This window comes from Coturnix japonica, chromosome 6 (assembly GCF_054131305.1).
Source record: "Coturnix japonica strain WE chromosome 6, WE-NBRP24, whole genome shotgun sequence".
NCBI lineage: Eukaryota > Metazoa > Chordata > Aves > Galliformes > Phasianidae > Coturnix > Coturnix japonica.
The window spans coordinates 17,611,864-17,639,366 of record NC_140668.1 but is presented as its reverse complement, the minus strand read 5'-3'; the positions used below and the strand labels follow the sequence as shown (position 1 = coordinate 17,639,366).

At 40.8% G+C, this 27,503-nt stretch overlaps 1 protein-coding gene across 1 annotated transcript in view; it reads right to left on the bottom strand.

Annotated features, from left to right (window-relative positions):
* The window catches only part of LOC146760414 (cytosolic carboxypeptidase 4-like), a 264,452-nt gene that overhangs the window by 87,514 nt on the left and 149,435 nt on the right, over positions 1-27,503 (bottom strand). The window contains exon 2 of the mRNA XM_085551593.1: positions 6,832-7,012. Coding sequence (XP_085407719.1) covers positions 6,832-6,989 — 158 coding nt within the window. The 5' untranslated portion in view covers positions 6,990-7,012. The remainder of the gene's footprint in view (positions 1-6,831; positions 7,013-27,503) is intronic.

Below are 27,503 nucleotides of genomic sequence, written 5' to 3'. Positions count from 1 at the left end.
ACAACGATAGCAGACAGACTCCTATTTTAGAGACTTGACGAAACAATAAATTAGGTGAGGGTGTGTTAGAACAACAGCTGGTTGCTAATTAGTCGCAGCCCCCTCAGCAGGGTATCAATAAAGCAGCAAAGAACATCTCGAGTAAATTAAATTTTAAAAACCCCTACTGCAATCACTCCCCTGACAGACCCTTCCTTCATCTCCCTTCTCAGCTTTTTATTTATTGTAATTACTTTAGTAGTAAGATTTGTTTCCTTGTTATTATATGTATTACTATGCAGGGCGGCAACAACAACAATAACAACAATAGCTAGGAAGAGTTATGTTGCTTATTTATCTCTGTGGCTGTTATTGGGCCACTGGGTGGATAGAGGAATGAGGAGGTGGGTGCCTGGGAAAAGCAGTAAATAGAAAAGAAAGCATATTCCTCAGGAGCAGAGACATATGGGGACATATTTACAAAGGAGGAAACACTGACAATGAGCGAATAGATCTAATAACTCAGGGGAGCCCAACAGCTCCAGCTGATAAAGGAAGGAATAAACAATACTGCATTAGAAGTGCTGTCAGGAGTCCTGGGGTGTAGCTGCGTGCCAACAGAGGTTTACCATAGGAGAGCCAAGGATGGACTGCCATGTTAGCACAGGGCAAAGGCTTTGTCTGAAATAGGGTCATCTCCCACAGCATACTGATGTACTGAGAAGAGTTTGGTGGAGGATCAGACTCTGGTTCTGGGTCCACCAAGGGAGAAGCTGCAAAGACTTAAAGAATCACATACCCATATTTTATCTTATGTTGTTCATGTACTAGCCAGATTTCATAGCATCATAGACTCATTAAGGTTGGAAAGACCATTTAGCCAAGCTATCAGCCCATCCCCACCATGCCCAGTGACATCCCTCAGCGCCACATCTCCACCGGTTCCTGCACACCTCAAGGGACAGTGACTCCACCACCTCCCTGGGCAGCTGTTCCAACACACCACCATTCCTTCTAAAAAGAAATTTTGCCTAATATCCAACCTGAACCTACCCTGGTGCAAATTGAGGCCATTACCTCACATCCTATAGATCTAACCTTCCAAATCATGGGCTTCTGCTATAGGGAATCTGCTGAGACTATCAGGAACAATAAGGCTGCTTGCCTTGAAGAAGTATAAGTGGTCTTAGACCCTCTTCACTAGAACTAAAGAACAAGCACCCAAAATTCTCAGGACGGCCTGCTGAGAAGACCGTGATGGCCAACAAGAAGCACATTTTCACCAGTTATGCCTCACCACCAGTGCAAGATCACTGTCCTCTTTATGGGGACAGCTGAGGCAACACCAGAGGCAAGAGAGCAGCACTTAGATAAGAACCATCTACTGCACTCAAAGAAAGTTCACCCACAGTTCATAGCACTTCCCTGAGCCACATTCCAGATGCAGTACAAGCATTCCTCAGACATGGCATTTTCATCTGCTCTGAGGTCCCGAGTCAGCGCTTGCAAATAGACCACCTTATAACACAGAGCTCAGAGCACAGCCATTCTAAATGAGTAAGGACTGAATCTTATGCAAAAATGTTCTTCCACACGCATCTACCCAACTACCGTTGGCACTATCCTTAAAGAAATGCACGCATCACACATCAGCTAGTCTGGAGAGACCCCTTAAATTGTGCTTGCAAAGTGCATGGCATCCATTTAGATATGCAAGACTAGATTCTGAGAATTCAACTCCTCTTTAACCCTCTGATCAGAGAGAAGCAAACAAGAGAAGGGAAGGGAGAGTAGGAGGGATGTCTACAGCCACATGGCTTTGTGTGCCTCTACTTCAAGATTTAATCCTCAAGGATGCAGTTCTGGGTCATCAAGTGAGTCCTCAAGTGCGGCCCTTAGCTTGTTTGCTGTCTATGTCCAGCTCTGCCTCTGACTACGTGGAGAACAAAATGTCTCAGTGCAGGAGAGTGCACAATAATATAGGAGGAAATAGAAGTTATATACACAGATAATGCTTTTGGGTAGAAGAACTAGCTTGCTTCTGTTCTTCCTACAAGTATCCTTCAAAAAAACTTTTTTGTTTCAAAAAGTAAGTGGGAAACATTAATAGTTAATAGTTTCCCTTCTGAGAGCATGCAATAGAAATGTGTTCTGAAAGGGCTTTCAGAGGACGTTTCTATCTCTCCATTTCTGTAATTGTCAGAGTTAAAGCTTTTCTCTGCTGGATTCCAGGGCGCAATAAACAAAGCCCTGTAAGTAAAACAGGATGGAACAAACAGCCTGACTAAAGTGAGAGTGAATATCAATAAAGAGAAACAAACAAAAAGCCCAGCTCACCTGCCTTACCTATAAGCAGCAGCAAAGCTTACTCAGCCTGTGTTGTGGGAAGGCAGGTGCAGAAGGGAACAGGGTGTTTTTAAACCAGATAAAGAATAGTCCATGGCTATAATCCAAAATGCAAATCAGGATTTCCTCTTCCTAACAGCTACTATGGTTACCCCATGCCTTCGAAGAAGTCACACTGCTTCCAAAAAAATTAATCTTCCTTTACCAAAATAGACTCACCGGCTCCCATCTCCACTGATTGGTTCAATTCATTTACAAAAACACATCAAGTTCCTCTCATTGAAAAGCTTCTTTGATTCAACAGTAGGGAAAGGAAAGCGAGAAAAGGGCAGACAGAAGGGAAGAAAGAGGAAACATGAAAGGGAGTAAAGAAAAAGGAAGAAGGTGGCAATGGAGGAGAGAGACATGAACTTGGAAGAGAGAGATTGGGCAGTTCAAGACCTGTGGATGCTCATAATAGACAGTGCATGGGCAGTCTGAAGATGAAATATTCTTTAAAACAAAAGCACTTATCTAGGAGTTCCACCTCTTGTTTGATCAATCATATCGCAAGGCCGAATCATTTTTAATTTAATACTTCTGGGAAGTGGGGGGGAAGCACTCATTAAACACGGGCACGGTTGGCAAGCACTGCGCGTTAGCATTTGGCACTATTTATTATTGCTGTTTATGGTGATATAAATTAGGTTATACTGATATAATTAATAACCCTAAATTCAGGGGTAATAAATAGCAATATTTATATGAAACTGCAGACTCTGAAGAAGTCCAGCCAAAAAAATCCCCACAAAATGCTGACTACCACGTTGTGACTGCTAACATACACATGGGAGCACCAGGTACGTGGGTGCAGAAGATATGCAGGTGTGAGCAGACACTGAGGAATGGCTGCATACACAAGCTGTTGACAGAAGGGTATGTAGCATGTGCACAGAGAAGACAGCCTAAAAGCAGGTCACAAGATGGTACACAACTGCATGGAGAAGTGTTGGTGCACAGGCAACTTGTTGCTCCACTGTGTGGTAATGAGCTTATGTGGAACAGTGTGAACAGCCAACAGTGCTGGGTATTTCTTTGTAACAGAACTGTTTGTGCTGTCATAAGCTTTTACAAGTTCCTTTCCTGACCCTGGTTTTAGTGGATGAATCAGAAGAACTAGATTGAAGAGAAAATGCTCCTGGTACACATATTTCACTCATTTCAAGCTGTGTGAAGGTTGTGGTGTGTCATTATTTCATCCTCCCAGGAAGAAAACTCAGGGGAAAGAAAAAAAAAGGAGGGGGAAATGCTCAAGGTCACATACTTCATCAACAGCAGAGCCAGGAACAAAGCACGGGTCTCTCACTCACCCAGTATAACTCAGCAGTTTCCTAATCAAAGTGCTGTGCTCCTTCATGGATTCTCCACCGCTGTGTAGAATGGAATTCCTTCTCTAGCTTTCCTGTTAATCCGTGATTTAATTTAAAAAGACGATAAAGGGATGAGAGAAAACAGTCAGCTGAACACCAACCAATACCTTGGGTTTTCACAGAACAGCCTTCGCAAGATAATCAGCCTACAAGGACACTTTCCCTTTAGTAATTTAATGCCTGTCACTTTGGACCATCTTATAGCACCGTTCTTGGAGATTAAGACTACTTTTACTTGTAAAGAAGAAAAAAAACACACAAATAACTATATCAGGTCAGACCATACATCTATCAGAGGCAGCATCCCATTTCCAGCAGTGGTCAAACACTACTGTGTGACAACACACAGGATGCACTTAATAAAAAGTAGTGTCTAACATTAAAATATATAGCCACTACCAGATCAGCTGAAATTTATTTGACAAACCCTACATCTGACTGCTATTCAGGACAGAGCAAAGGCTGCCCAGGGAGGTGGAGTCACCATCCATTGGAGACCTTAAAGAAACATGGAGATGTGGTACTTCAGGACACGGTTTACTGGGCAATACTGGTTGTAGGCGGACGGTTGGACCAGATGACAGACTTCTTTTCCAACCTTAATGATTCCATGAGAACAGTCGCACAGAACACAACTGCTCATCAGTACTCTCTGGATTGAACAAACTCAAATTATATGTGATATTGGGTAGTGATTTTTATTTTTATGTGATGACAGCCTTACTCATACAGACATGCTTGCATCACCACTACCTTCATTTAGCATCAGCAACAGGACTCAACTCTCTCCATCACTGACAGACAGGAATAAATCCTCATAGTACTGACTGATGTGAAAGGGAGTGAAAGGGAAGGCTGTTTCCTAGCTCAGCCACACACAGTCAGAGCATAATCACATTACTGCCATCATATCTGTGACAGAGGAACATTCTCTGCATGCAACTTTCAGATCACATTAACCAAAGCAAATACCAAGGCCCTGATCGTCTTGTTGCTGCACAAGGCTCTCGAAGTGTGATTGCACGGTATCCTGCTGGGATGAGCACTCTTCCACTGAGCTGTGCCTGCAGCAGGGAGTCAGCTGGGGAAGGGGCACAGCTGGGCTGCTGGAAGAAATCCTTTGTAACCGTGCGATGGCATTCATCTTTGTGACGGGCAGGGAAGCATTATGCACACCCCAGCACACAGGACTGGGGAGGAGGGAGAGAGTGAGGAGCTTCAAAAGAACTGCCAACAGAAAAGAATTCAACCCTTTTTTAAATATAAAGATACCGAGGTAACGAGACTAGAGCAGGATTAATACCAGATAACAGAAGGATGGATGGGTAGTACAGAAGATGCACTTTCAAAGCATGAAGATTCGAAATGAGTGATGATTCAAAATAAACAGTGGATTTGACACATTCAGTCGTGATTGTAAATCTCAAGGCAAATAAGTGGCTTCCTGAAATGTGCTACAGAGACCTAAAAGTAAGTAGTATGGACCTGTTTACAGCTACTCAGTCAATAATGGCCTACAGACCCTTTTCCTGGAAAAAGAGCTTCCCTTTGTGGCAGTGATTTGAATGACAACAGAGTTTAATACAGCACTTAAACCTAGATGAAGTAGAACATTAATGGACAAAGAAACCTGCATGTGCTTCCACATGCAGCAAGGGACTAAAAGTCATCTCCAAAAAGCTGCCAATAAACTCTAGGCCAAGAAAAGAAGCTTTTCTTTCTGTGCAGGAACACCTCAGTCCACTGAAAAAGCACATGGGAAGAAGCAAGAGCAACAGAGCCATGGGAGGCCCCACAGCACAGCATTTAAATTGGAGCATGATGGAATGGTTCTCTCCCTTCCCCAGGCTTCATGCTTAGCTACAGAGCCATAGCCAAGTCCTTGGACCTCTGCTCCTATCCCACACCAAACTTTCCTACTCATCACCAGGTTGAACTACAGTGGAAGCTCCACACGTTCCTGTGTGATATGAGCTCAGACAGTACCCTTCATTCCAGGTGTCACCAAAAGCCACACTGTCCCTCCTGAGGACCCTTCCTCTGCTATGCTCACTCCTGACAGCTGGAGAAAAAAGGTCAGACATTCCCTCCAGCCCTCCATCTGCTGGAAACTTTAATTAAGCAGAGTGAAAGGAAAAACAGAAAGCCACAATCTTTCATTTTTGCTTCTGCTGTCTGGAAGAATCAAGGAAACATTTGGTGCCAGCAGAAGCTTCCAATACTCGGGGGCAGCATCCAGCTCCCCTGAACAGCCTAAACTACAACACACTCATGTCCTGGGGAGAACAGGAACACAAAAAACTATGCTCATAGTCGCAGACCAGAGGCTAAGAACACTCCAAGCTGCCCTCTGCTGAAGCCCAGACCACAACAGAAAGGAATTAGATTAGGACCAAATAAGCTCAAGATTTGCTTAAGGTCTTTACCCTGTTTCTTCAGCACCGGATCAGCACAACCTGACCTGAAACCAGATGAATGGTTGTAGTGATGATGTGGGTAGGAGCAATGTAAAGGCAGCTCTGAAGAATGCAAAAAGAAACTGGTATATTCATAAGCTCAGAAAGACTTGGAATCTCTTCAGAAGCATGTGGGAGGAAACAGAGTAAAGGAGATAGGAGAAGGAGGGAGTTTCATTATACGGAAACATTTCCATAAAGATACGAGCATTTAATAGATCCTTACATCTTTCCCCCATTCAGGTTATATAAAGCATTAATTAAAGCCAGTTATTCCCAGATATATCAGCTTGCAGATAAAGTTTGCCCTGCTGATTTGGCAGAATAGATAACTTTCCATTCAGCAAGTAAGATTCAGTTTGTCTGCTATCGCTAATACTTCACCCAGTCAGTTGGGACACCTTACGGCCCCACACAGTACAGAACCATGAATATCTGATGCACACGAGACAGCACACTGGGCTGTATCCAGGACTTACATTCTCCTTACAGGACTGATCACAGGATGAATAAAACACAAGGCAAAAGGCAACAGGAATTCTGGCCCAAAACACTGAAGACTAGGCCTGCTAAGTATACAGCAGTAAAGCCTGCAGGTAAACCCAGTGAAAATTCACAATAAGTATGTTACTACAACGCACTTGCCATTGATGACTCCATCAGGGTTGAGCATGGGGACAATCTTGAAAATGAAACATTTCCTCAGGAGATCAGCAATGGGATCACTGCTCACAAGGAACTCCAGGGTCCCCTTCATCACCCAGCTGGCGTTGCTTTCACCAGGATGAACACGGGCCATCAGAAAGACATAAGGACGACTGTCTGTAAAACAAAGCAAAGGCATGGAGATGTTATGCACAGAAGCTGCAGAGATACGATGCCAACTTTTTTTTTTAAGAGAGAATCTTACTAAACAGTTCATGGACAGAGCCTAATGAACCCCTGTTGCAAAGCAGACTAGCAATTTGGCAGAGAAAATTGTCTTGCTATCAGATACGTTATTTGCCATTCCCATGAAAAAGCACCCTCATTTGGCCTAGTTACACGTCTCCAAAAGCTCTCTGTATACACATGCTCAGAAGAGACCAAATTTGACAGCAGATTGTTTGAAAATCCCATCTGTGTTGAGCAAAATCCACAGATGGGCCAAGGGAAGAAGACAGAGGTAGACACCTGCCAAGCATAGAGAATAAAAGAAAAGGACAAAGCAATGATGTGTCTTAAAATTATCCTTCTGTGAATGTTCACAATCTCAGGCTGCTGTCACAAATCAACCTGACACATTTGCTTTAGTGGAAGCCACTATCTGACAGGGAATCACAACGATGCCATGATGTTTTTTGCAGCTCTGTCAGAGCACAGGCTCTCTAGTAAAGGGACAGAAAACAATCAAAGGTATCATCTGAGCATCCTTGTAAGCAAACGCTGATTTAGCAAGTTATGCTTCTATGTCCTCAGCTCCCAAAGCTGTACTAAAGTCCTTCAGTTTTCTAACAGCTTTACAAATCATTACTCAATTAATGTGAAACACAGAGGTGGAATCACAGAACCTTTTGAGTTGGAAAGGATCCTTAAAGGTCACTTGGTCCAACTCCTCTGCAAGGATGTAGACAGGTCTGGAAACAATCCCACATTCACCCCTTCCCATTCATAGGCATTTGATGGGCATGACCAGAGTCTCCACTCGAATTCATACAGAGCAATCATACTGTGGTCCAGTAAAGCAACCAGAACTCTGCTATTCAATAGCCGTGTACTAATCTTTATTTTTCCTTTATCATTCTTGCACCTTACCCTGAGATTAGTATATTTTCACTGCTGTGTATACATTAGTGCCCAAGGCGCTAATGGACTGTAAAAGATCCCTTCAGCCAATAGAGACATACTAGGAGTTCTGCTTACTTTTTATTACAAAAACATATATATATTAGAAAACAACCTCTATTCAGCTCCAGCTAGATGCTGTGCATTACAGTCTACCTTAGTAATGCTTTAAAACAGCAACAAGCAAAAACTACTTTTCACAAAGGCATCAGTTGCATTTTGCTATTTCCAAACATTTTCTTCTTTCTCCCATCATCATGATTTAGTGCTGTTTTGCAGGCTCATTGCTGAGCTAAACTTATGGGACTGTGTTGTTGTAGTTGAGAATGAGGCTCTTGAGGACTCCTAATGGACAACAGCTGTAAATAGCACAAAGCAAAATAAAACATGCTCCCTTGCAACTGATGAAAACGAGTTGAAATGAAAAAGAGACAGGCTTTAACTCCTGTCTCTTCTATACATTGGGAAAGCATGCAGCATGTTAATTGAGCGATTCTTTCTTCAGTTACTCTATGAGAAAACGAAACCACAAGAAAGGGTCTTCACATCTCAGAAATGGAAGGTTTGCCACAATTCAGCTAATTGAGGATACTGTGAGACTGGCAGAGATGTGAATTCTGCTCTCCTCAAGACTGATAAACCTCTGTCTAACATTCAACGTGACAAAAGCTTCTAGAGAGTCCTGATTTTAAACCCCAGGAAATAGTGGATCCATAGGATCCAGGTGGGGAAACATCTCTATTCCACTTAAAACTCCCTTTCTAAGCTTCACTCCCCTCCTGACAGGTATATTTGCAATGCCAAAATCACATCTCCGGGCACCAACTGGTGGGCAATAGTCAAGATTTCTGCACTTAGCTGAGCTGCTACACTTCATTCTTGGTTCACTATGCCCCATAACAGCAGTGCTGATGAAGCCACCCCAGTGCTGCTGATCTGCTCTGGGACACACCTACTGTTCTGAAGTGTAATTTTGGTCCAGAGCCCCTTGATACCACCTTGTGCTACACTGCACCTCCTCAGGACACCGAGACACATGTTCTTCTATGTTTCCTTCAGGGCCCAGAACTGAGTTTGATGCTTCAAAATCCCCAAGTCAGTCCTTACACTGAATCCTCCCCAAGTCCTGGGGAAGCTGCCAGAAAGCTCAGGTTACCCATTTATCTCTGCAAAGCCCACATGACACGTAACCTTCACTGGGAATGTAAATAATAAAAAGAGTGAGCAGAGGAACCTTTTCGTGCTACATAAAGCCCCATCCAACAGATCTTGTCTCATTACTCTGTGCTACATTCTGACATGGCCAGGATATAACGTGCCACTAACAAAACCAGAGATGAGAGATTAAAGGCACTGATGCCTCTTGCAAAACATGGAGCAAAAACCCTTTGAGTAATAAATCTAACGTATCAACCACCTCCCACCTTCCCTTCTCTTTATTCATTTTAACTGTGGATATATGCATGAAAATAAGAGCTTTGTTCCTACAGTACTGCTAACTTGTTGCTTAATCTCCTGCCTATTGCAGGGATCTTCCTCTTGATTTTATCTGATTTGGAAGTTAGAAATCATGACATCAGTTGGGGAAAGATCAATCTGAAATAAAAGAATGAAACCCCGTTAACAAATCAATGTCTCGCCTCATAAAAAGAGGCACAGAAGGGAAATGAAGTGCACTTCCAGATGCCCTGACATGGGTTAAAATTCTATGCATTGTCAAGCTGCTATTTGGGCCACAGCGTTTGAAAGGGAACAAGGTTTTGAAATGACACAAGACTGGGATTTCATTAGGAGTCAAAGGGAATCATAAAGAGCGTGTGACAAATTCAACCTAGATCCAGGTCTTGACTGGAATGATTCTGGCTGTGCCTCTGCATACCTCTCATCCTATCAGCCCCAAGCCAGAGCCCACAAAACATAGGCCTTCCCTCCACTCCCCCTTATTCCTAAATACAACATGACTTTATCATGAGAGCTGCACAGATCAAAGGTTCAAGTTTACCCCCTGGACATAAGAGATAAACAAAGAAAGCCAACATTCCCACCCAACTTCATTATGTGTGACCTCTACAGCATATTCTGAGAGTCAAATGATGTGTAAAAAAGAGCATCAAACGCAGTTCTGCTGCGTGTATCACGGCTGCATCCTGCCTTGGATACATCTGAACTGCCCAAGGCTGCCTAGTTAAACAAAGTCTGACAAAGACAGGATATGGTGTGATGTACATCAAATATATTCAAGGAGAAGGAAAAAAAAAAACAACTTCAAATACTGAGATCACAGAAAACTTGAGACTGCTCTGAGGCAGAACCTGTGTTGGTCACTTTCCTCCGCTCCCCACCCAAAATCTTTCCCCAAGTTGTCACATTTTCAGTTACTCCACGATGTAATACTATGCTCCTCCATTTACCCCACCTCCTCCTTATTTCCTGACCCTGCATTTGGCAAAATCCTACTCAAAGAGACACATCTTAATGCAGAGGCAGCTTACCTAGTCTGACAGGGCCCACTGCTGTTTTCCAGAATTATCAGAGAGATAACCCTCCCTTAAATACACTTACACGATATGCGTTATCAATGGTCCTCATGGCAAAGAAGTGAATGTTACAAATCACCTTGGTTAACTGCTTTCTACCATCAAAGCTGGGTGAAGGTATTCCAGGCTCCAAGTTGCTTGGAAACATCCCTTAGTGGATGAGTTTTATGAATTCACTCACCAATGAATCAGAATGATTAGAAATGACTGCAGAGACCAATACATGTACAAAGCATCCAGACATAGTACAGTTTAACATCCTACTAAAGATGGATATTCTCGTTATTCTTTTTCTGGGTTATTCCCCCAGCCCCTTAACTCCAAGAAATTAGAATGTCAGGTTCTATAAATCATTTTGGGGCAGATCCCAAAATCCCAAATTCTGAAGGCAGATGGAAATTCTACACACATTTGACTAATATTCCATATGATGCAACTAAAAAACAACCAAGTGAACTAATACCTGATGAAACAAAAGCATACCTATAGCGAAGGATAGGGAAACAAGTCTGCAAAGAATCCTCAATGATGAGAAGCCTCAATGCTTTACTTAGAATCCTCAATGCTTAGAACACTCAATGTTTAGATCCCGCAATGGCTTAGAACAATCAATGCATAGAATCCTCAATGCTTAGAATTCCAATGCTTAACAGAGAATCCTCAATGCTTAGAAACCTCAATGCTTAGAAAACTCAATGCTTAGAAACATCAATGCTTAGCATCCTCAATGCACAGCTTAGAATCCTCAATGCTTAGAAAACTCTATGCATAGAGTCCTTAATGCTTAGACACCCCAATGCTTAGCTTACTCAATGTTAAGCAACCTCAATGCTTAGCTTAGAATTCTCATTGCTTAGAATTCTCATTGCTTAGAAACCTCAATGCTTAGTTTAGAATCTTCAATGCTTAGAATCCTCAGTGCTTAGAATCGTCAATGCTTAGAATCCTCAATGCTTAGAGAGCTCATTGCTTTGCATTCTCAAAGCATAAAATCCTCAATGCTTAGCATCATCAATGCTTAAAAATCTCAATGCATAGAGTCCTTAATGCTTAGAAACCTCAATGCTTATCACCCTCTCTGCGTAGCTTCGTATCCCCAATGCTTAGAATCCTCAGTGCCTAGAATCCTCAATGCTTAGCATCCTCAATGCTTAGCTTAGCATCCTCAATGATTAGAATCCTCAATGCTTAGAAACCTAAATGCTTAGAAACCTCAAAGCATAGAGTCCTTAGTGCTTAGAAGCCTCAATGCATAGAGTCCTTAATGCTTAGAATCCTCAATGCTTAGAAACCTCGATGCTTAGAAACCTCAAAGCATAGAGTCCTCAGTGCTTAGAAACTTCAATGCTTAGAATCCTCAATGCTTTGCATCCTCAATGCTCAGCATCCTCAATGTTTAGCTTAGAAACCTCAATGCGCAGAATCCTCAATGCTTAGAATCCTCATTGCTTAGAATCCTCAATGCTGAGAAACCTTATTGCTTTGAAACCTCAATGCTTAGCACCCTTAAAGCTTAGAAACCTCAATGCATAGAGTCCTTAATGCTTAGAATGATCAATGCTTAGAATCCTCAATGCTTAAAGTTCTTAATGCTTAGAAACCTCAATGCTGAGAATCCTCAATGATGAGAATCCTCAGTGCTTAGCATCCTCAATGCTGAGAATCCTCATTGCTTAGCACCCTCAATGCTTAGCTTAGAATCCTCAATGCTCAGAATCTGAAATACTCAGAAACCTCAATGCATAGCATCCTCAATGCTAAGAATCCTCAAAGCATAGAATCCTCAATGCCTAGAAACCTCAATGCTTACCAACCGCAATGCTTAGCTTAAAGTCCTCAAAGCTTAGAACACTCAATGCTTAGAAACCTCAATCCTTAGCATCCTCAATGCATAAAATACTCAATGCATGGAGTCCTTAATGCGTAGAAACCTCAATGCTTAGTATCCTCAATGATTAGAAACCTCATAGCTTAGAGACCTTAATTTTTAGTAACCTAAATGCTTAGAAACCTCAGTGCATTGCACTCTCAATGCTCAGCATCCTCAGTGCTTAGTTTAGAACCCTCAATGCATAAAATCCTCAATGCATAGAATCCTCATTGCTTAGAATCCTCAGCACTGAGAAACCTCAATACTTAGAATCCTACATGCTTAGCTTAGAATCCTCAATGCTGGGAATCCTCAATGATTCGCATCCTCAATGCTTAGAATCCTCAATGCCTAGCTTAGAATCCTCAATGCTTAGAATCCTCAATGCTTAGAATCCTCAATGCTTAGAATCCTCAATGCTAAGAATCCTCAATGCCTAGAAACCTCAATGCTTAGCAACCGCAATGCTTAGCTTGAAATCCTCAAACCTTAGAACACTCAATGCTTAGAAACCTCAATCCTTAGCATCCTCAATGCTTAGCTTAGATTCCTCGATGCTTAGAATCCACAATGCTTATAATACTCAAAGATTAGAATCCTCAATGCTTAGCATCCACAATGCATAAAAAACTCAATGCATAGAGTCCTTAATTTTTAGTAAACTCAATGCTTAGTATCCTCAATGATTAGAAACTTTATAGCTTAGAGACCTTAATTTTTAGTAACCTCAATGCTTAGAAACCTCAACGCTTTGCACCCTCAATGCTCAGAATCCTCAGTGCTTAGTTTAGAACCCTAAATGCATAAAATCCTCAATGCATACAATCCTCATTGCTTAGAATCCTCAACACTGAGAAACCTCAATACTTAGAATACTCAATGCCAAGCTTAGAAACCTCAATGCTTGGAATCCTCGATGCTTAGAAACCTCATTGCTTAGAAACCTAAATGCTCAACGTAGAATCTTCAATGCTTAGAATCCTCAATGATAAGAGCCCTAAATGCTTAGAAACCTCAACGTGTTGCATCCTCACATCAGAGCTTAGAATCGTCAATACTTAGAATCCTCATTGCTTAGAATCCTCAATGCATAGCTTAGAATCCTGAATGCTTAGCATCCTCAACGCTTAGCATCCTCAATGCTTAGCTTAGAATCCTCAAAGCTCAGGATCCTCAATGCTTAAAAACCTCAATGCACAGAGTCCTTAATGCTTAGAAACCTCAATACTAAGCATCCTCAGAGCTTAGCTTAGAATCCTCACTGCTTAGAAACCTCAACGCTTATAATCCTCAGTGCTTAGCATCCTCAATGCGTAGAATCCCCAATGCTTAGAAAACTCAATGCTTAGCATCCTCAATCCTTAGTATGCTCTATGCTTAGCTTAGAATCCTCAATGCTTAGAATCCTCAATGCTTAGCATCCTCCATGCACTGCTTAGAAACCTCAATGCCTAGAATCCTCATAGCTTAGAATCCTCAACGCTGAGAAATTTTATTGCTTGGAAACCTCAATACTTAGCATCCCTAATGCTTAGAAACCTCAATGCATAGAGGCCTTAATGCTTAGAAACCTCAAAGATTAGAAAACTCAATGCTTGGCTTAGAATCCTCAATGCTTAGAAACCTCAATGCATAGAGACCTTAAAGCTTAGAAACCTCAATGCTTAGAGTCCTTAATGCATAGAATCCTCAATACATAGAATCCACAATGCTTAGCATCCTCATTGCTTAGCATCCTCAATGCATACCTTAGAATCCTCAATGCTTAGAAACCTAAACGCGTAAAATCTTCAATGTGTAGAATGCTCATTTCTTAGAATCCTCAATGCTGAGAAACCTTATTGCTTAGAAACCTCAATGCATAAAGTCCTAAATGCTAAGAATCCTCAATGCATACCTTAGAATCCTCAATGCTAAGACTCCTCAATGCTTAGAATCCTCAATGCATAGCTTAGAATCCTCAATGCTTAGAATCCTCAATGCTTAAAATAGAATCCTCAATAGTTAGAATCCTCAATGCTTCACATCCTCAATGCTTAGCTTAGATACCTCAACGCGCAAAATCTTCAATGTGTAGAATGGTCATTTCTTAGAATCCTCAATGCTGAGAAACCTTATTGCATAGAAACTTCAATGCTTAAAGTCCTAAATGCTTAGAATCCTCAATGCATAGCTTAGAATCCTCAATGCTTAGAATCCTCAATGCTTAGCTTAGAATCCTCAATGCTTAGAAACCTCAATGCTTAGAAACCTCAATGCACAGAGTCCTTAATGCTTAGAAACCTCAATACTTAGCATCCTCAGTGCTTAGCTTAGAATCCTCAATGCTTAGAAACCTCAATGCTTAGAATCCTCAGTGCATAGCATCCTCAACGCGTAGAATCCCCAATGCTTAGAAACCTCAATGCTTAGCATCCACAATCCTTAATATGCTCTATGCTTAGCTTAGAATCCTCAATGCTTAGAATCCACAATGCTTAGCATCATCCATGCATTTCTTAGAACCCTCAATGCCTAGAATCCTCATTCCTTAGAATCCTCAACGCTGAGAAATTTCATTGCTTTGAAACCTCAATGCTTAGCATCCCAAATGCTTACAAACCTCAATGCATAGAGGCCTTAATGCTTAGAAACCTCAAAGATTAGAAAACTCAGTGCTTGGCTTAGAAACCTAAATGCTTAGAATTCTCAACGCTCAGCTTAGAATCATCAATGCTTAGAATCCTCAATGCTTAGAATCCTCAATTCTTAGCATCCTCAATGCTTAGCATCCTCAATGCTTAGCATCCTCAATGCATAGCTTAGAATCCTAAAAGCTCAGGATCCTCAATGCTTAGAAACCTCAATGCACAGAGTCCTTAATGCTTAGAAACCTCAACGCTTATAATCCTCAGTGCTTAGCATCCTCAATGCGTAGAATCCCCAATGCTTAGAAACCTCAATGCTTAGCATCCTCAATCCTTAGCATGCTCTATGCTTAGCTTAGAATCCTCAATGCTTAGAATCCTCAATGCTTACAAACATAAATGCTGAGAAATTTTATTGTTTGAAACCTCATTGCTTAGCATCCCAAATGCTTACAAACCTCAATGCATAGAGGCCTTAATGCTTAGAAACCTCAAAGATTAGAAAACTCAATGCTTGGCTTAGAATCCTCAATGCTTAGAATCCTCATTACATAGCTTAGAATCCTCAATGCTTAGAATCGTCAATGCTTAGCATCCTCAATGCTTAGCATCCTCAATGTTTAGCATCCTCAATGCATAGAATCCTCAATGCTTAGAATCCTCAATGCTTAGAATCCTCAATGCTTAGAATCCTCACTGCTTAGAAACCTGAATGCTTAGAATCCTCAATGCTTAGAATCCTCAATGCTTAGCTTAGAAACCTCAATGCTTAGAATCCTCAATGCTTAGAATCCTCAATGCTTAGAATCCTCAATGCCTAGCTTAGAATCCTCGATGCTTAGAATCCTCAATGCTTAGAATCCTCATTGCTTAGAATCCTCAATGCTTAGAATCCTCAATGCTTAGAATCCTCAATGCCTAGCTTAGAATCCTCGATGATTAGAATCCTCGATGCTTAGAATCCTCAATGCTTAGAATCCTCAGTGCTTAGAATCCTCAATGCTTAGAATCCTCAATGCTTAGCATCCTCAATGCTTAGCTTAGAATCCTCAAAGCTCAGGATCCTCAATGCTTAGAAACCTCAATGCACAGAGTCCTTAATGCTTAGAAACCTCAATACTTAGCATCCTCAGTGCTTATCTTAGAATCCTCACTGCTTAGAAACCTCAGTGCTTAGAATCCTCAGTGCTTAGCATCCTCAACGCGTAGAATCCCCAATGCTTCGAAACCTCAATGCTTAGCATCCTCAATCCTTAGTATGCTCTATGCTTAGCTTAGAATCCTCAATGCTTAGAATCCTCAATGCTTACAAACCTCAATGCTGAGAAATTTTATTGTTTGAAACCTCATTGCTTAGCATCCCAAATGCTTACAAACCTCAATGCATAGTGGCCTTAATGCTTAGAAAACTCAAAGATTAGAAAACTCAATGCTTGGCTTAGAATCCTCAATGCTTAGAATCCTCCATGCTTAGAATACTCAGTGCTTAGAATCCTCAATGCTTAGAATCCTCAATGATTAGAATCCTCAATGCTAAGCTCAGAAACCTCAATCCTTAGCATCCTCAATGCATATCTTAGAATCCTCAAAGCTCAGTATCCTCAATGCTTAGAAACCTCAATGCACAGAGTCCTTAATGCTTAGAAACCTCAATACTTAGCATCCTCAGTGCTTTGCTTAGAATCTTCACTGCTTAGAAACCTGAATGCTTAGAATCCTCAATGCTTAGAATCCTCAATGCTTAGCTTAGAAACCTCAATGCTTAGAATCCTCAATGCTTAGAATCCTCAATGCTTAGAATCCTCAATGCTTAGCATCCTCAATGCTTAGCATCCTCAATGCTTTGTATCCTCAATGCTTAGAATCCTCAATGCTTAGAATCCTCAATGCTTAGAAAACTCAATGCTTAGAATCCTCAATGCTTAGAATCCTCAATGCTTAGCATCCTCAATGCATAGCTTAGAAACCTCAAAGCTCAGGATCCTCAATTCTTAGAAACCTCAATGCACAGAGTCCTTAATGCTTAGAAACCTCAATACTTAGCATCCTCTGTGCTTAGCTTAGAATCCTTTGCTTAGAAACCTCAATGCTTAGAATCCTCAGTGCATAGCATCCTCAACGCGTAGAATGCCCAATGCTTAGAAACCTCAATGTTTTGCATCCTCAATCCTTAGTATGCTCTATGCTTAGCTTAGAATCCTCAATGCTTAGAATCCTCAATGCTTACAAACCTCAATGCTGAGAAATTTTATTATTTGAAACCTCATTCCTTAGCATCCCAAATGCTTACAAACCTAAATGCATAGATGTCTTAATGCTTAGAAACCTCAAAGATTAGAAAAATCAATGCTTGGGTTAGAATCCTCAATGCTTAGAATCCCCAATGCTTAGAATCCTCAATCCTTAGCATCCTCCATGCATTGCTTAGAATCCTCAATAGTTAGAATCCTCAATGATTAGCATCCTCATTACATAGCTTAGAATCCTCAATGCTTAGCATCCTCAATGGTTAGAAACCTCAATGCTTAGAATCCTCAATGCTTAGAATCCTCAATGCTTAGAATCCTCAATGCTTAGAATCCTCAATGCACAGAGTCCTTAATGCTTAGAAACCTCAATACTTAGCATCCTCAGTGCTTAGCGTAGAATCCTCACTGCTTAGAAACCTGAATGCTTAGAATCCTCAATGCTTAGATTCCTCGATGCTTAGAATCCTCAATGCTTAGCTCAGAAACCTGAATGCTTAGAATCCTCAATGCTTAACATCCTCAATGCTTAGAATCCTCAATGCTTAGAATCCTCAATGCTTAGAATCCTCAATGCTTAGAAACCTCAAAGCACAGAGTCCTTAATGCTTAGAAAACTCAATACTTAGCATTCTCAGTGCTTAGCATAGAATCCTCACTGCTTAGAAACCTCAATGCTTATAATCCTCAGTGCTTAGCATCCTCAATGCGTAGAATCCCCAATGCTTAGAAACCTCAGTGCTTAGCATCCTCAATCCTTAGTATGCTCTATGCTTAGCTTATCATCCTCATTGCTTAGAATCCTCAATCCTTAGAATCCTCAATGCTTAGCATCCTCAATGCTTAGCATCCTCAATGCTTAGCATCCTCAATGCTTAGAATCCTCAATGCTTAGCATCCTCAATACTTAGCATCCCCAATGCTTAGCATCCTCAATGCTTAGAATCCTCAACGCTTAGCATCCTCAACGCTTAGAATCCTCAATGCTGAGAATCCACAATGCCTAGCTTAGAATCCTCAATGCTGAGAATCCTCAATGCTTAGAATCCTCAATGCTTAGAAACCTCAATGCACAGAGTCCTTAATGCATAGAAACCTCAATACTTAGCATCCTCAGTGCTTAGCGTAGAATCCTCACTGCTTAGAAACCTGAATGCTTAGAATCCTCAATGCTTAGATTCCTCGATGCTTAGAATCCTCAATGCTTAGAATCCTCAATGCTTAACATCCTCAATGCATAGAATGCTCAATGCTTAGAATCCTCAATGCTTAGAATCCTCAATGCACAGAGTCCTTAATGCTTAGAAACCTCAATACTTAGCATCCTCAGTGCTTAGCTTAGAATCTTCACTGTTTAGAACCCTGAATGCTTAGAATCCTCAATGCTTAGAATCCTCAATGCACAGAGTCCTTAATGCTTAGAAAACTCAATACTTAGCATCCTCAGTGCTTAGCTTAGAATCCTCACTACTTAGAAACCTCAATGCTTAGAATCCTCAATGCTTAGCATCCTCAATGCGTAGAATCCCCAATACTTAGAAACCTCAATCCTTAGTATGCTCTATGCTTAGCTTAGAATCCTCAATGCTTAGAATCCTCAATGCTTTGAATCCTCAATGCTTAGAATCCTCAATGCTTAGGAACCTCAATGCACAGAGTCCTTAATGCTTAGAAACCTCAATACTTAGCATCCTCAGTGCTTAGCTTAGAATCCTCACTGCTTAGAAACTTCAATGCTGAGAAATCTCACTGCTTAGAAACCTCATTGCTTATAATCCTCAGTGCTTAGCATCCTCAATGCGTAGAATCCCCAATGCTTAGAAACCTCAATGCTTAGCATCCTCAATCCTTAGTATGCTCTATGCTTAGCTTAGAATCCTCAATGCTTAGAATCCTAAATGCTTAGCATCCTCAATGCTTAGCATCCCCATTACATAGCTTAGAATCCTCAATGCTTAGCATCCTCATTGCTTAGCATCCTCATTGCTTAGCTTCGAATCCTCAAAGCTCAGAATCCTCACTGCTTAGGAACCTCAATGCTTAGCATCCTCAATGCATTGCTTAGAAACCTCAATGCGTAGAATCCTCATTGCTTAGAAATTTTATTGCTCTGTAACCTCAATGCTTAGCATCCCTAATGCTTACAAACCTCAGTGCATAGAGGCCTTAATGTTTAGGAACCTCAAAGATAAGAAAACTCAATGCTTGGCTTAGAATCCTCAGTGCTTAGAATCCTCAATGCTTAGAATACTCAATGCTTAGCATCCTCAATGCTTAGAATCCTCAATGCTTAGAATCCTCAATGCTTAGAATCCTCAATGCTTAGAAACCTCAATGCACAGAGTCCATAATGCTTAGAAACCTCAATACTTAGCATCCTCAGTGCTTAGATTAGAATCCTCACTGCTTAGAAACCTCAATCTTAGAATCCTCAGTGCTTAGCATCCTCAACGCGTATAATCCCCAATACTTAGAAACCTCAATGCTTAGCATCCTCAATCCTTAGTATGCTCTATGCTTAGCTTAGAATCCTCAATGCCTAGAATCCTCAATGCTTACAAACCTCAATGCTGAGAAATTTAATTGTTTGCAACCTCATTGCTTAGCATCCCAAATGCTTACAAACCTCAATGCATAGAGGCCCTAATGCTTAGAAACCTCAAAGATTAGAAAACTCAATGCTTGGCTTAGAATTCACAACGCTTAGAATCCTCAGTGCTTAGAATCCTCCATGCAGAGCTTAGAATCCTCCATGCAGAGCTTAGAATCCTCAATGCTTAGAATCCTCAATGCTTAGAATCCTCAATGCTTAGAATCCTCAATGCTTAGCATCCTCCATGCATTGCTTAGAATCCTCAATAGTTAGAATCCTCAATGCTTCGCATCCTCAATGCTTAGCTTAGAAACATCAATGCTTAGAATCCTCAATGCTTAGCATCCTCAATGCTTAGCATCCTCAATGCTTAGCATCCTCATTGCTTAGCATCCTCATTGCTTAGCTTAGAATCCTCAGAGCTCAGAATCCTCACTGCTTAGGAACCTCAATGCTTAGCATCCTCCATGCATTGCTTAGAAACCTCAATGCGCAGAATCCGCATTGCTTAGAAATTTTATTGCTCTGAAACCTCAATGCTTAGCAACCCTAATGCTTACAAACCTCATTGCATAGAGGCCTTAATGTTTAGAAACAACAAAGATTAGAAAACTCAATGCTTGGCTTAGAATCCTCAATGCTTAGAATCCTCAATGCTTAGAATCCTCAATGCTTAGCATCCTCAATGCTTAGAATCCTCAATGCTTAGAATCCTCAATGCTTAGCATCCTCAATGCTTAGAATCCTCAATGCTTAGAATCCTCAATGCTTAGAATCCTCAAAGCTTAGCATCCTCAATGCTTAGCATCCTCAATGCTTAGCATCCTCAATGCTTAGAATCCTCAATGCTTAGCTTAGAAACCTCAATGCTTAGAATACTCAATGCTTAGAATCCTCAATGCTTAGAATCCTCAATGCCTAGCTTAGAATCCTCAATGCTTAGAATGCTCAATGCACAGAATCCTTAATGCTTAGAAACCTCAATACTTAGCATCCTCAGTGCTTAGCTTAGAATCCTCACTGCTTAGAAACCTGAATGCTTAGAATCCTCAATGCTTAGAATCCTCAATGCTAAGCTTAGAAACCTCAATGCTTAGCATCCTCAATGCTTAGAAACCTCAATGCTTATCATCCTCAATGCTTAGAAACGTCAATGCTTAGAATCCTCAATGCTTAGAATCCTCAATACTTAGAATCCTCAATGCTTAGAATCCTCAATGCTTAGAATCCTCAATGCTTAGAATCCTCAATGCTTAGAAAGCTCAATGCACAGAGTCCTTAATGCTTAGAAACCTCAATACTTAGCATCCTCAGTGCTTAGCTTAGAATCCTCACTGCTTAGAAACCTGAGTGCTTAGAATACTCAATGCTTAGAATCCTCAATGCTTAGAATCCTCAATGCTTAGAAACCTGAATGCTTAGAAACCTCAATGCTTAGAATCCTCAATGCTTAACATCCTCAATGCTTAGAATCCTCAATGCTTAGAATCCCCAATGCTTAGCATCCTCAATGTATAGCTTAGAATCCCCAAATCTCAGGATCCTCAATGCTTAGAAACCTCAATGCACAGAGTCCTTAATGCTTAGAAACCTCAATACTTAGCATTCTCATTGCTTAGCATAGAATCCTCACTGCTTAGAAACCTCAATGCTTATAATCCTCAGTGCTTAGCATCCTCAATGCGTAGAATCCCCAATGCTTCGAAACCTCAATGCTTAGCATCCTCAATCCTTAGTATGCTCTATGCTTAGCTTAGAATCCTCAATGCTTAGAATCCTCAATGCTTAGCATCCTCAATGCTTTGTATCCCCATTACATAGCTTAGAATCCTCAATGCTTAGCATCATCAATGCTTAGCATCCTCATTGCTTAGCATCCTCATTGCTTAGCTTAGAATCCTCAAAGCTCAGAATCCTCACTGCTTAGGAACCTCAATGCTTAGCATCCTCCATGCATTGCTTAGAAACCTCAATGCGTAGAATCCTCATTGCTTAGAAATTTTATTGCTCTGAAACCTCAATGCTTAGCATCCCTAATGCTTACAAGCCTCAGTGCATAGAGGCCTTAATGTTTAGAAACAGCAAAGATTAGAAAACTCAATGCTTGGCTTAGAATTTTCAATGTTTAGAATCCTCATTGCATAGAATCCTCAATGCTTAGCATCCTCAATGCTTAGCATCCTCATTACATAGCTTAGAATCCTCAATGCTTAGAATCCTCAATGCTTAGCATCCTCAATGCTTGGAATCCTCAATGCTTAGAATCCTCAATGCTTAGTATCCTCAATGCTTAGAAACCTCAATGCTTAGCATCCTCAATGCTTAGAAACCTCAATGCACAGAGTCCTTAATTCTTAGAAACCACAATACTTAGCATCCTCAGTGCTTAGCTTAGAATCCTCAATGCTTAACATCCTCAATGTTTAGAATCCTCAATGCATAGCTTAGAATCCTCAATGCTTAGAATCCTCAATGCTTAGAATCCTCAATGCTTAGCATCCTCAATGCTTAGCACCCTCAATGCTTAGCATCCTCAATGCATATCTTAGAATCCTCAAAGCTCAGTATCCTCAATGCTTAGAAACCTCAATGCACAGAGTTCTTAATGCTTAGAAACCTCAATACTTAGCATCCTCATTGCTTAGCTTAGAATCCTCACTGCTTAGAAACCTCAATGCTTAAAATCCTCAGTGCTTAGCATCCTCAACGCGTAGAATCCTCAATGCTTAGCATCCTCAATGCTTAGAATCCTCAATGCTTAGCATCCTCCATGCATAGCTTAGAATCCTCAATGCTTAGAGTCCTCATTGCTTAGCATCCTCATTGCTTAGCATCCTCATTGCTGAGCTTCGAATCCTCAAAGCTCAGAATCCTCACTGCTTAGGAACCTCAATGCTTAGCATCCTCCATGCATTGTTTAGAAACCTCAATGCGTAGAATCCTCATTGCTTAGAAATTTTATTGCTCTGAAACCTCAATTCTTAGCATCCCTAATGCTTACAAACCTCAGTGCATAGAGGCCTTAATGTTTAGAAACCTCAAAGATTAGAAAACTCAATGCTTGGCGTAGAATCCTCAATGCTTAGAATCCTCAATGCTTAGAATCCTCAATGCTTAGCATCGTCAATGCTTAGAATCCTCAATGCTTAGAATCCTCAATGCTTAGAATCCTCAATGCCTAGCTTAGAATCCTCAATGCTTAGAATCCTCAATGCTTAGAAACCTCAATGCACAGAGTCCTTAATGATTAGAAACCTCAATACTTAGCATCCTCTGTGCTTAGCGTAGAATCCTCACTGCTTAGAAACCTGAATGCTTAGAATCCTCAATGCTTAGATTCCTTGATGCTTAGAATCCTCAATGCTTAGCTTAGAAACCTCAATGCTTAGAATCCTCAATGCTTAACTTCCTCAATGCTTAACATCCTCAATGCTTAGAATCCTCAATGCTTAGCATCCTCAATGCTTAGCATCCTCAATGCATAGCTTAGAATCCTCAAAGCTCAGGATCCTCAATGCTTAGAAACCTCAATGCACAGAGTCCTTAATGCTTAGAAAGCTCAATACTTCGCATCCTCAGTGCTTAGCTTAGAATCCTCACTGCTTAGAAACCTCAATGCTTAGAATCCTCAGTACTCAGCATCCTCAATGCGTAGAATACCCAATCCTTAGAAACCTCAATGCTTAGCATCCTCAATCCTTAGTATGCTCTATGCTTAGCTTAGAATCCTCAATGCTTTGAATCCTCAATGATTACAAACCTCAATGCTGAGAAATTTTATTGTTTGAAACCTCATTGCTTAGCATCCAAATGCTTAGCATACTCAATGCTTGGAATCCACAGTGCCTAGCTTAGAATCCTCAATGCTTAGAAACCTCAATGCACAGAGTCCTTAATGCTTATAAACCTCAATACTTAGCATCCTCAGTGCTTAGCGTCGAATCCTCACTGCTTAGAAACCTGAATGCTTAGAATCCTCCATGCTTAGATTACTCGATGCTTAGAATCCTCAATGCTTAGCTTAGAAACCTCAATGCTTAGAAACGTCAATGCTTAACATCATCAATGCATAGAATCCTCAATGCTTACAATCCTCAATGCTTAGAATCCTCAATACTTAGAATCCTCAATGCACAGAGTCCTTAATGCTTAGAAACCTCAATACTTAGCATACTCAGTGATTAGCTTAGAATCCTCACTGCTTAGAAATCTGAATGCTTAGAATCCTCAATGCTTAGAATCCTCAATGCTTAGAATCCTCAATGCTGAGAATCCACAATGCTTGGAATCCTCAATGCTTAGAAACCTCAATGCACAGAGTCCTTAAAGCTTAGAAACCTCAATACTTAGCATCCTCAGTGCTTAGCTTAGAATCCTCACTGCTTAGAAACCTGAGTGCTTAGAATACTCAATGCTTAGAATCCTCAATGCTTAGAATCCTCAATGCTTAGAAACCTGAATGCTTAGAAACCTCAATGCTTATAATCCTCAATGCTTAACATCCTCAATGCTTAGAATCCTCAATGCTTAGAATCCTCAATGCTTAGAAACCTCAATGCACAGAGTCCTTAAAGCTTAGAAACCTCAATACTTAGCATCCTCAGTGCTTAGCTTAGAATCCTCACTGCTTAGAAACCTGAGTGCTTAGAATCCTCAATGCTTAGAATCCTCAATGCTTAGCATCCTTAATGCTTAGCATCCTCAGTGCTTAGCATCCTCAATGCACAGAGTCCTTAATGCTTAGAAACCTCAATACTTAGAATCCTCAGTGCTTAGCTTAGAATCCTCACTGCTTAGAAACCTGAATGCTTAGAATCCTCAATGCTTAGAATCCTCAATGCTTAGCTTAGAAACCTCAATGCTTAGAATCCTCAGTGCTCAGCATCCTCAATGCGTAGAATACCCAATCCTTAGAAACCTCAATGCTTAGCATCCTCAATACTTAGTATGCTCTATGCTTAGCTTAGAATCCTCAATGCTTAGAATCCTCAATGATTACAAACCTCAATGCTGAGAAATTTTATTGTTTGAAACCTCATTGCTTAGCATCCAAATGCTTAGTATACTCAATGCTTGGAATCCACAGTGCCTAGCTTAGAATCCTCAATGCTTAGAAACCTCAATGCACAGAGTCCTTAATGCTTAGAATCCTCAATACTTAGCATCCTCAGTGCTTAGCGTCGAATCCTCACTGCTTAGAAACCTGAATGCTTAGAATCCTCAATGCTTAGATTACTCGATGCTTAGAATCCTCAATGCTTAGCTTAGAAACCTCAATGCTTAGAATCCTCAATGCTTAACATCCTCAATGCATAGAATCCTCAATGCTTAGAATCCTCAATGCTTAGAATCCTCAATACTTAGAATCCTCAATGCACAGAGTCCTTAATGCTTAGAAACCTCAATACTTATCATCCTCAGTGCTTAGCTTAGAATCCTCACTGCTTAGAAACCTGAATGCTTAGAATCCTCAATGCTTAGAATCCTCAATGCTTAGCTTAGAAACCTCAATGCTTAGAATCCTCAATGCTTAGAAACCTCAATGCACAGAGTCCTTAATGCTTAGAAACCTCAATACTTAGCATCCTCAGTGCTTAGCGTCGAATCCTCACTGCTTAGAAACCTGAATGCTTAGAATCCTCAATGCTCAGATTACTCGATGCTTAGAATCCTCAATGCTTATCTTAGAAACCTCAATGCTTAGAATCCTCAATGCTTAGAATCCTCAATGCACAGAGTCCTTAATGCTTAGAAACCTCAATACTTAGCATACTCAGTGCTTAGCTTAGAATCCTCACTGCTTAGAAACCTGAATGCTTAGAATCCTCAATGCTTAGCTTAGAATCCTCAATGCTTAGAATCCTCAATGCTTAGAATCCTCAATGCTGAGAATCCTTAATGCTTAGAATCCTCAATGCTTAGAATCCTCAATGCTTAGATTCCTCGATGCTTAGAATCCTCAATGCTTAGCTTAGAAACCTCAATGCTTAGAATCCTCAATGCTTAACATCCTCAATGCTTAGAATCCTCAATGCTTAGCATCCTTAATGCTTAGCATCCTCAATGCTTAGCATCCTCAATGCACAGAGTCCTTAATGCTTAGAAACCTCAATACTTAGCATCCTCAGTGCTTAGCTTAGAATCCTCACTGCTTAGAAACCTGAATGCTTAGAATCCTCAATGCTTAGCATCCTCAATGCACAGAGTCCTTAATGCTTAGAAAACTCAATACTTAGCATCCTCAGTGCTTAGCTTAGAATCCTCGCTGCTTAGAAACCTCAATGCTTAGAATCCCCAGTGCTTAGCATCCTCAATGCGTAGAATCCCCAATACTTAGAAACCTCAATCCTTAGTATGCCCTATGCTTAGTTTAAAATTCTCAATGCTTAGAATCCTCAATGCTTAGCATCCTTAATGCTTAGCATCCTCAATGCTTAGCATCCCCAATGCTTAGCATCCACAATTCCTAGCTTAGAATCTTCAATGCTTAGAATCCTCAATGCTTAGAATCCTCAATGCTTAGAATCCTCAATGCTTAGAATCCTCAATGCTTAGGAACCTCAATGCACAGAGTCCTTAATGCTTAGAAACCTCAATACTTAGCATCATCAGTGCTTAGCTTAGAATCCTCCCTGCTTAGAATCTTCAATGCTTAGAATCCTCACTGCTTAGAAACCTCAATTCTAATAATCCTCAGTGCTTAGCATCCTCAATGCATAGAATCCCCAATGCTTAGAAACCTCAATGCTTAGCATCCTCAATCCTTATTATGCTCTATGCTTAGCTTAGAATCCTCAATGCTTAGAATCCTCAATGCTTAGCATCCTCAATGCTTAGCATCCCCATTACATAGCTTAGAATCCTCAATGCTTAGCATCCTCATTGCTTAGCATCCTCATTGCTTAGCTTCGAATCCTCAAAGCTCAGAATCCTCACTGCTTAGGAACCTCAATGCTTAGCATCCTCAATGCATTGCTTAGAAACCTCAATGCGTAGAATCCTCATTGCTTAGAAATTTTATTGCTCTGTAACCACAATGCTTAGCATCCATAATGCTTACAAACCTCAGAGCATAGAGGCCTTAATGTATAGAAACCTCAAAGATAAGAAAACTCAATGCTTGGCTTAGAATCCTCAATGCTTAAAAACCTGAATGCTTAGAATCCTCAATGCTAGGCTTAGAAACCTCAATGCTTAGCATCCTCAATGCTTAGCATCCTCAATCCTTAGCATCCTCAATGCATATCTTAGAATCCTCAAAGCTCAGGATCCTCAATGCTTAGAAACCTCAATGCACAGAGTCCTTAATGCTTAGAAACCTCAATACTTAGAATCCTCAGTGCTTAGCATCCTCAACGCGTAGAATCCCCAATGCTTAGAAACCTCAATGCTTAGCATCCTCAATCCTTAGTATGCTCTATGCTTAGGTTAGAATCCTCAATGCTTAGAATCCTCAATGCTTACAAACCTCAATGCTGAGAAATTTTATTGTTTGAAACCTCATTGCTTAGCATCCCAAATGCTTACAAACCTCAATGCATAGAGGCCTTAATGCTTAGAAACCTCAAAGATTAGAAAACTCAATGCTTGGCTTAGAATCCTCAATGCTTAGAATC